Source organism: Athene cunicularia (assembly GCF_003259725.1).
Source record: "Athene cunicularia isolate RWA chromosome 5 unlocalized genomic scaffold, athCun1 chr5_part3, whole genome shotgun sequence".
Classification (NCBI taxonomy): Eukaryota; Metazoa; Chordata; class Aves; order Strigiformes; family Strigidae; genus Athene; species Athene cunicularia.
The window spans coordinates 2,418,387-2,428,984 of NW_020799103.1; the positions used below are offsets into that span (position 1 = coordinate 2,418,387).

A 10,598-nucleotide genomic window follows, 5' to 3' on the forward strand; every position below is an offset into this window, starting at 1 on the left:
AAAAAAAAAAAAAAAAAAAAAAAAAAAAAAAGCACCTAACCCACAATTCTTGCGCAGAGCCTACAACTCTGTCGCAGGGTTAAAATATATCCGAGTGACAGAAAATCCATCTCATGTTCAGGTAAGCTGCTCTGAGGGTTAGTCACACTGTTAAAGCCCGTTCCCATCCCTTTAGTGAGAATTTCCTTGTCACAAAGTTCCTTAGCTTCCATGCGACGAGGGATTTCGTGGGTTTTTTTTTTCTAGATTAAGGAGGGATCAGCTATCAGAAATCTTTTCACTATTTAAGCTGTGCTCACCTCCTAACCTTCCCCCCCCCGCAGGGGGAGGAGATAAACTGAATAGCTTAAGTCCTAAGCTGCTTAAGAGTTTCTAAGCCTCTTACGGAAGGGGATGTTTTCTGAAAACTGAACGCTTTCGCAGCTTTTTTCTGACTAACCTCCAAATTTTCCACATACTTTCTGAAATACAGACAAACCAGACACACCGTTCCATTAACTGCTTCCCTTTTATACTTTTTACAGAGGAAACAGGACTCTGTGGTCCCTACAGTCTTGCCGTAGACAAATTGCCCTGCTTCTCCAAGGACTTAATTTGACTCTCGGCTAATGGTGTGACCCTTTATTCCGGGTTCTCATCTTTAGTCACTTCTTGTAAGTCTCACTTGTTTGGGCTTGGATAATTAGGATGAACTTTGGGCCAAATACAGATAAGCTATGCAGGAACCAGCTCCCCCAAGACCCCCCACTCCCCTCAAAAGGCTACCAGTAAATCTGAGGTTTTGTTCTCTTTGCTGCTAAGTGCCAGAGTTAGGACCCTGGGAAGCTAGTTTGCTGTCTCTTGATAAAAATCACCGTCATTATACTACCGTCAGGATCATGATGCTATCATAAAGTGTTTCATCTAAGCGTTTCAAAGAATTAGTCCTCTAAGAGATTTCTGCTGGTAGACTGAGGGTTTGCTGTATTGACGCGGTGAATTGTCACAGTGCGTGACACAGGACGTTAAAACATGCCAAATAGCACAACATATATTTGAGCAAGCATTGAATAAACATCGTTGTTCAATAAAGGCACAAACTCCATGGGACAATCCTTCTGCTGTAACAGTGACACAAAGCATGTAAAAAAAATTAAGAGATGCTAAAGGGAAAAACAGGGGGAAATATTAAAAACTCATCTATCAAAATATTTTTAGATTATTTCTTTAACAGAGTGAATGATTGTATGAGACAAAGAGTTTAGAGCAGCCCATCAGCCAACCCTCAACACAAGGCTACCGAGATGTCCTGTTCCCTACTTACTTACACATTTAGAGGTTGCCAGGCAGGCCACTGTGCTTTTGCCTTGATGACTGTTAAAACCTCATCGCTCTGTGAAAACAGACAAAACAAGAAAGTGATTGGCACAATTTTACAAAATGAGAGTAATATGATTTACAGAAAAAAAAAAAAGTAAGAGTAACTAGATCAAACTGCCTCCAAATTCTGTGAGAAATACGATTTGTCCTTTCTGTTATCTGGGCACCGCATGCCCTCACAGGGTTCGGAGGCATCAAGGAGCACCCCTGAAGGCAGGAGGCAAGAGCAGCAAACAAAGGCAAACGTTGGGCACAGCCTTTCCCTCCTGCAGGAACTGAAGTGAGCTCACAACGCCAGCAGCGGTGCGCAGACCACGTTATTGCGTAATACATTTTAGTAAGCTGCGTTAAGCGGCAATAAGTTGTATTACGTTGTACTAAGTTGTAGCGGCCAAAATAACTCACACCAGCGTTGTTCTTTCTTTCTGCAGGGCGGGGGCTGTTTATTCTCCTTAAATACTTGTTTTCTTCTTACATTAATGCATACTCATACAATAACACTTACACTCTCATCCAAGCTCTTCCTTCATAATAAGCAAATCAGCAACAACCAGACAGCCATCAACCCTCCCTCCCACAAACGGTTCCATCCACCTTAGCACAGCCAGGCAGTTTCTTATCTCTCTTCCAAGTCCTGTTTCTCCTCAAAATATTTCTCCTTCTCCTGGCCTGCAGGGAGCTGACTTCTCTTTGCTCCGAGGCTGGTTTCTTCTCAAAGCCTTGCTGCTTCTCTGCAGCAGAGCCTGCCCACCCGCCTATGGGGGTTTGGCTCTTTGAGCACTGAATGTCCCACAGCTGTGCAGGGCTGACAGCAATGCCCACCTGCCTCTTAATCACCTACCAGTAACACATCGCATCTCCCACAGCTGTGCAGGGCTCACACTCCCACCTTATTTTTGCATCGTGAGCTGAAGGGAAAGCTTTCAGTGGTGACAGGTGTAATTAAGGAGAAGCTATCTGCATTGGGGAAATACCACCAAACCAATATGACCAAACTGAGTTTGTTCTGGTAACACTGTCACAGAAATGCAACTCTGCTCTATCCTGGGCTGTTATTCCACACGTAGTAGTTTATTTGCCAACAGCAGTTTATTGGCAAAATGTGTATCTCGGGCTGTTGAATGTGTGATGCTCTGATGATCCTTGTGGCCAGAGGAATTTACCAGGTTAAAAAAAAGCAAGGACAGAAAAATTGCTTTTAATATGTTACAGATCTATGGGGCCAAGAGGCAGACAAAAACTAGAGGCTGCTGCTCTAGGCGATCCACCCCGTGAGCATGTATGATATCTTTTTTATTTTTCTCATATACGTAAGGATGTAGAGTCCATGGTGGATGCAGGTAGAGCCGTTGATAGCACTTCCTCTTTGCTCTCCGTTTACGCACGTGAAAATTCTAAGTTTAAAATATAACAGACGCTGGTGGAAGCCCACACAGCATCAAAACATTGTACACAGGTTATTTACTACTCTGGATGAATTCCTGCATCAGCAGTTTTAAACTCTATATTGGTACAATAAACCCAGGACAAAGGCAGGAGAACATTAACAAGGCTCCGATGCCCAGAAGACATCTATCACACTTTTTTTTAGAAGCGTTTCCCCCCACATCCCTTTGGAATCCACCCCGGTAATTTGCCTAGAGTAACATAAAGTTCACAACTCGCTCACATGATTTTCTACTGTCTTCTAAAAATATTTCCCAATTAGACTGAGAAACCCACCTCATACATTACCGGTAATTGGCACGTCCAACAGAGCTGACCTTTCAGTTAGTGAGAATAGTGCCATTTCCTGCTTGATAGCAATAGTTCTCAGACTAGCTCTAGTCCATACACACCCCTGTTTAAATAAAACTATTTTTACTCCTTGTTTCCACCACTCTCAGTATTTTCTGACTGCCTCTATTTACCAAGGCAAGGTAATTACAGTGCTGATGGGTTCTCTCTGTACCACACAAGGTTTTCAGCCTCAGGAACACGTATGTGATATAATCTCTCCCTCTACCCAAGTGGATGGATAAGCTACTTCTTAACAATTCTTTTTATAAATACAGACGCTTGGCCAAAGCCTGTACCATATCAGCAGTAGACTATTCCAGCCAAGGGTGAGCAGCAGCAGGCTGAGCTGCCCACACAACCCTCTGCCAGCTGCCCCGCTGGGCAGAACCGAGCAGAGATACGCTCTGCGCGGGAGATGCGCATCACATCCAGGGTCACCTTCTTCCCACCTCCACGTCTTCAAAAGTGGAAGGCACAGCTTTCCCCTCAAAGTGACTTAAAAGGAAATTCATTAAATGAAAAAAAAAAAAAAAAGTCAAGTTAAAAGTCATTAATTGTCTTTCTCTGCCGATGGAAATTGCCTTAATTTTTAATTTTTCTGGTTTCAACATCCTAAGACTCTCCAGCCAGGCATATCTTCATTTACTTGCCTTGAGAACACATTTGCATTCAAAATTATTAACTGTGTATTGTACATCCTAAAGAAAGTTCATTATGAACATAGGTGGTTACATTTATTAAAATAATCCACTGCTCATCTAATAGAAGCCAGCAATTATGTCAGTTACACCCAAATCACTCACGTCTGAAAGCATTCTAACGCGTGCTAGTCAAATTAAAAATGGATACCAAGAACGGATGAGCTATGATTAATAGCTTAGTGCAGAGGAAAGGGAACGGTGCATTCAGAAATCCCCAGATTTTGAAGGGAGGTGAAAACTGAGATGCAAGAGCTGAATTCATGACAACTTCCTGAACAGTAATCAAAATCAAACGATGCAAAATCCAGCGTTCTGTTGGGCCTGGAATAAAAATACCTGGGTTTAGTACCTAGAGCCCCTTGAGAGTTACATGGGATTAAGCTAGAACTTGAATTTAAATCATTGCTCTTCCAGACTGATATTCTAATTGTGCAGTCATGTCTATCATGCAGATTTGTAATCTCTCTAGGTTTTTTTTTTTTTTGTTGTTTTTTTAAAGTAACAGCTACACTGCTACTAATGCCAGTGTATATTTACCCTACATGCACTGATAGACAGTCAGATACCCAAGCAGACTTTTTTTACACTAAAGAGTTCTCCTTGGACAAGTGTTTATGTCAAGAAGATGAAATCCTGGGAAACAATAGAGTAAACTCTGCTTGCTGGCTCCTTGGGTCTGTGAGGCTGTTGCCATGTGAGCTCTGGCTGCCGGGCTTTGTGCCAGCTGGGGCACCCATCTCCACCCACCGCTGGAGGTGCCACCAGCCTCCCGCTCGGGCTGTGACCTCCCTCTGCCGCCAGCCTCTCCAGCTGACCTCCACGTGGTTAAGGGAAGGTGATAAACTCAAACAGCCTTGTGAACAACCTACAGATAGAGAGCAATCTAGAGAAAAGATACAGTGTTTGGATTTGCTGGCCAAACTCGAACTCGTTAGCTATAATTTATTGGCAGATGGTAGAAGCTGAGAGGATACGAAATGCCTGAAGAGAAACTCACAAATTAGTAATACACAACTAGTTGATATAACCCAACTGCCTTGAATAACCCAAATGCACAGCTTCACAGTAGAGGAGGCATAAACCACATCCATCCAGTTAATTTTTCATCGTTTCCATACGACTTGCTGTATTACATTTGTACCCATTTTTCTCCCCTCCCCAAACTTTTGCTTGGATTTTTGAGGCAAACAAACTCTCAATTTCACATCAAAATATTGCAAAAACGACTATTATATTTCGCTATTGTGTGTTGCAAGTCGCCATGTCATCATTTATCTATTTGGCTGGGAAGCAATGATTCCCAAGTAACGAAACCGTTAAGTTCTGAAAAAGAAAACAAGATCATTTGCAAATTGATGAAGTGTCAAAATGTCACAAGGTCAGAACAAGTTAAAGGGCAGGGCACCAATGCTCTTGCTTGGAGCTGCTGAAAATCCCTTAGGTCAAGTCAGATACACACTGCTTCGAAGAATAATAGGAAAAGAAAAAAAAAAAAAAAAGAAGAAAATTGTCAAACCTGTGTTATGCCTCTGTGCATGTGGAAGTTGCTGAGGAGTGAATTTGGGACTGCCTGTCAGTTGTTAGAGAGATGCAGGAGGGAAGCTGCCCCCCTCTTTCTTTCTCCCATTTAAGGGGGTTTCCTCCTTGAGTACAAATCACAGAGTTGACACTTAGGGAAGGTGCAGTTGAGTTTTTTGCTCAGGTTTTTGAGCGTATCGGTATCACGCAGCAGGGCACAGGTGTGAACTTCCCCTTGCGAGGGGAGCAGCCTCTCCCGGGAGCACGGCGGGCTCCTCGCCAGCCTGCCTGCGCCACAGTCCCTGTGCCCCCTCGGCTGTGAGAGCTTCCTACTGTTGATGCAGCACCTCTGCCACTCCTCTAAGTAGGATGTAATGATTCAATAATCAAATTTGTATAAGCTCCCAGGAGTCTTCATGGTAAATCCCTCTGAAAAGCGTGGTTAGTCATAATCACTTACACACCTTGGTATAAAAACATTGCAGAGCCTACTGGAGCCTCTTCTTCAATTGTAGTTATTAGTTCAGTTATAGGGTTTTGGTTTCCAGTTGAAAGAGAATGACCCCTTCTCTACGCCGTTAAATGTTGCTCAAAAGGCCCCTTGGAGCCGCAGTAGTTTCTAGATTGACTTCAGGACTTTTGGGATCGTGGCCTAAATTAAAACATGCAAAAGTAGCAAACACTTGTCCTTTTCTCCATGTCCGCTTTCTACGTTTGCGTTTCAAGCTGGAGGTGGGTGGTCGACTCAGTAGTGCTTCCCTGTGGAAGTCCTATCCTCCAAGAAGTCTCGACAGCATGATTTTTAAAAATTGGCAGCGTCATTCTAACACAGACAGTCTTTCCTACATCCTGAAGTTGGTAAAAACTTACATCCATTCGTTCCTGCAATGTACGAATGACGGCGCACGCAGAATAAAGTTATTAAACGGCAACAACTAGAACCCCGCGGTATGAAACCACTGCTAAATTAGACTGTTCGGCTGTCCACAGAAGATTTAAAAACATTTCCTCATCTTCACGAACAGAAGGTGGGACACAGCTCAGAAAATCAGCGTTGGAAATAGAATTTGCTCAGAAGTCTTTCTCAATCAAGGGGATTTCAAACAACTTGTTTAAAGGGTAACAGCCATTCAAATGTAATGAAAGCTTTCAGCAAAGGTTTTTAAGTATCATCTGAATACCTTTGGAATTAAAGAGAGATTAGTAGGATCTGGAAGGCCGTGTAAACTATTTCATGTGCTCCTGCTGCTTTTGGGTAAGCAACATTGTAAGTTTCCTTTCTGTACTGGAGGTTATTTTTGTGAGTAATTTTTATGACTATTTTTTTATTTTATGTGTGCCAAGTAACATCAGAAAACGTTACTGTGCAGATCACTTAGCACTTCATAATAATGATTTGATTCAGTTCAGCTAAACAAATGACAGAGTGTGTGTTATCCGACCTCAAAATCACAGTCAGATTCAATGGACTGTGGGAATGAAAAACACCTGTTTAGAGCCAGCGCTTAATTTCACTCATTTCACACCACCACTGCTTGGCGTTCGATCATTTGTTTGAGAGCAGAGAACACTTAATTCCTTCCACAACACTCATCCTCAAAAATATCTGAATGCCTTTCTATCCACAGTGGACTCATTTTCACAAGATTCTTAGAAAGCCGAAAAAGCAACATTATCCTCAATTCACAGATGATGAATAGAATGTCTTCTGGAAACAAACCGACATAACTGAGTTTTAAGATAGCATCACCGCTGCAGGATTATCCCTTTCCCTCAAAAAAAAATGATTTGTTATTCAAAGAGAAAGAGATAAGGGGAGAATGAAAAAGTGTAATGGGCGGTATATCTTCTGCGGGGAATCAAATGCTATGAAAATGGGAATGATATAGTGCTTTGGAGGGAGAGTTGGGTGCTCTTAAAAGCCTATCAGTCTTCTATGATTCGTATAAATAGACCTTATTCCATCCCCACCCTATGCAGACACACAGAAATCACTTTAGGATGCGAAAAGTGTGTGTTCAGCATCCCTAAGATGTCTTCAGCTCGCGCAAATAGTTCCAGGCTATCAGAAAATCTTCAAAACCTCGGATTTTGGCTCTTTGTTGCTACCTGCCCTGTATAGTTAGAGGTCTTGGTACAGAGCAGTGTTAGGAGGAAACACTTAAGAGATGACACAAGCATCTGCGTGCACGCTCCGAGCAGCCAGGTAGCCTACCCTAGGAAGCCCGAAGACAAGAGGATGCTATCGCTCTTCCCCTGTGGGCTCGGGTACCTCACCCATTGCTAAAGGGCCGCGTTTGCCTCGGCCTGACAGCGTGAAGATCGCTTCTGAAAGCGCGCCCCTTTCTTCTAACCTGGGAATGGGGACGGGGTTCGCTATGGTGCTCTGCCGGGGTTTATACCTTTGCATGGGTACAATTTTCTATCAAGGGCTTTACATTTACAGCCGTCTTACAGCTGTCCCCACGGGCGAGTGAAGGGCTCTTTAGACAGACATTGCTGTCTGGGCTACTGATGAAACTACAGCCTGAAAAAAAGCTTCAGTTTTGGGGCCAGAGTGCAAGACTCGTGATGACTAGGCTACTTGCTGAAGAAGGAAGAGTTCTGAGCTCTGGACTATGATTTTTTTTTTTTTTTTAATCTAATAACCACTTAATACTATAAAGATGTTATCAGGTAAGAGGGAAATGACTGTAATTTTACGCACACGTATTTAAATTCTACAGAAGTCAGGAGCGAGGAGGCCCTTCTCTGATGCCACAAGATCGTTATCATTCAGTAGCGTAGCTTTCAGTAGAATTGCTTGATACTCATATATAAAGAATTTCACTGCAGCAATAGATGTGCCAGAAGGCACATTACAAGACCAGAGGGGGAAAAAAAAAAAAAAAATAAAAAGGTACTATTTTACCCCAATACAAATGCACAATTTCCTTCCAGGTTGAGAGAAAAATAAAGACCCATCTTGTCTTTAAAGTATTAACACAAAATACCTGGTTCAACACATTATGGACTTCCACAGGTATACGGCGTGTTTTCCCCCGGCTGATAATGTTTGTAGACATTTTGTCTACCTCAGTTTTACCGACGTATTTGAATGAAAAGGGGACACTGATACAGGCACGTTACTGAAAGTTGTAGAAACTTTAAAAGGAAGTAGCTGCCTGCTTGGTGATATTTCTGGGGTAAAAGCAGCTTCATGCAGCTTTGTTTGCTCTGGAGTTCATCTTCATGCAAATATAGACGTTGGCTTTACAGTAAGCGTGAATGTGACCTCCTGTAACGCACTCAACGGGCACGTTTTAGATAATATTTTTCTTGAGATGCAGTCAAGGAGGCTGCTGAAGTTGCCCTGAGCCTCAGTGCTGAGATGCAATTCTTTTTAACATACAGAGATTTCTTTATGGAAAAAGGCACAGACGCCGTTATTTCCCAGTTCATAAGAAAAAAAAAAAAAAAAAAAAAAAAAAAAAAAAAAAAAAAAGAACGTTTTTGAAAAGGTTAAGCTTTTAGTCACAAATTACCTCACCTGGAAGGAAAAAAAAGGCCCGTAATTAAAGACAAAGACCATTTGATGACAACTAAATTCTGTCTAATTCTATGGCTGACTTAGATTCAGGCGGATTATACCTAAAGCCCGTAGCACCACTAGGCTTCAGCCCGTGGAATTATACCAGGATTGTGTGCCTGCTTTCCTTTGACTTCGCTATGTTTATGATAGTGATTTTGTGGCAGCTAATAAACCCACACATATCATAAGATACATAAACACGCCTGAATGGAATTAATTATCTGATCATAGTACAGACAAATTCAATATTTCCCTGTAAAAATAGCAATTTCTTTAATTAAAAAGTCTTATTTGTTTTCTTCAAGAATAGGATGTTTCAGGGAACATAACATCTGTATTTTTCACCAAATGTGAACGTCCGTGGGAATTTCCGGGCTTTTAATAATTATCCCCTCAATTACATAAGCGCAATTTTGGGGTTGAGAGAGGTAAAGAAATACTGTTGGGGTGCACCTAAAGAAAAATGGAAGGGAAGATGAGAATGGAAATCCAGTTGTGAATTGTTACCGTCTGAACAGGTCCCGTTTCAGGGGAGCAAGTAATGCAGAGCTTCAGAAGTCCCAGCTTAACCCTCTGCTGTACAGGAAAGATTTCCTGAATGGGATACTTGGTATTCGCTTTTACAAAGAAAAACCTCTCCGTTAGATAATCAGGTGGAGAATTTTCCCAAAATGTGGATATTGTTGATAATTTCCGGAGAATATGGAAATATGTGTTTAAGCTACAATTTCAGGATGGTAACTGCATAGATGATCGCTGGCAATGCATATTAAAAAAAAAAAAAAAAACCCAACAAACAAACACCAAAAAACCCCACAACACTTTTTTAAAAGGGAATTATCGGAATTATAATTGTTGATTTTGTTAAAATTTACTCAGATGGGATGCAAACCCGCGTATGTTCACTGATGGTACATATCCCAAAAGCACTGACCCGCTTTGCACTAACAACCTGCTGCGTCACCCGTCCCACAGGGTTCCCTGTCAATGGAGTGGTTGTTTCAGGAGGGGGAACGTAGGCTGAAATTAATAACAGCACCGTTGCTAATGGCAACCCTGAAACTCATAAGCTCGGTTTCGTTTCCGTTAAGGTGCAGTTACATAATCCAGGGTGTCCCCACGAAGCCATCATTCGTTGTTGCACAGTACAGAGCTCAGCGCTCCGTGCTGATGAGCCCTAGGTGTGCTCTGAGGTCCCATTTTCTGTGGCTGAGCAGACGCTGTAGGAAAAGGGTCTCCCCTGTTAATCCGCTTCTTGATTGCATGTTGGTTTTCTACCGCATGTTTTGCTTCATTCTACATCGCGTGCTTTGCTGTCTTTAGAACTGCGGAAACATTTTTGGATCCTAAATTACTAAAAAAAAACCCCAAAACACCAAGGAAAGATCTTTTCACTACACTTAGGAACGGCTGCTTTTCACCGTAGGGGATTAAACCAGGTTTTGAAGCTGATAAGCTTTGATAAGCGGTGTAACTCCCACCCCCTGCGTAATAGGTTTATCCAATACATACCCTTTTATCCTCTTTCTGCCTTATTTCCCAATTTCATCAATCCTTAGACTAAAACCAGCCTTTAAACTAATTTCTATAAAGCTACTGTTATTTTAAACTCAGAAATTGTTTGGAAACAGTGAGCACACCAGGAAACGGGGTAGGGAGATGGCTGGGGG

The 10,598-nt window shown here is 42.2% G+C and overlaps 1 protein-coding gene across 1 annotated transcript in view; it reads right to left on the reverse strand.

The window, feature by feature from the left end:
- LOC113481301 (spondin-1) overlaps nucleotides 1–10,598 on the reverse strand; it is a 159,969-nt gene that overhangs the window by 22,241 nt on the left and 127,130 nt on the right. The window contains exon 7 of the mRNA XM_026850825.1: nucleotides 1,308–1,372. Within this exon, the coding sequence (XP_026706626.1) occupies nucleotides 1,308–1,372 (65 nt within the window). The remainder of the gene's footprint in view (nucleotides 1–1,307; nucleotides 1,373–10,598) is intronic.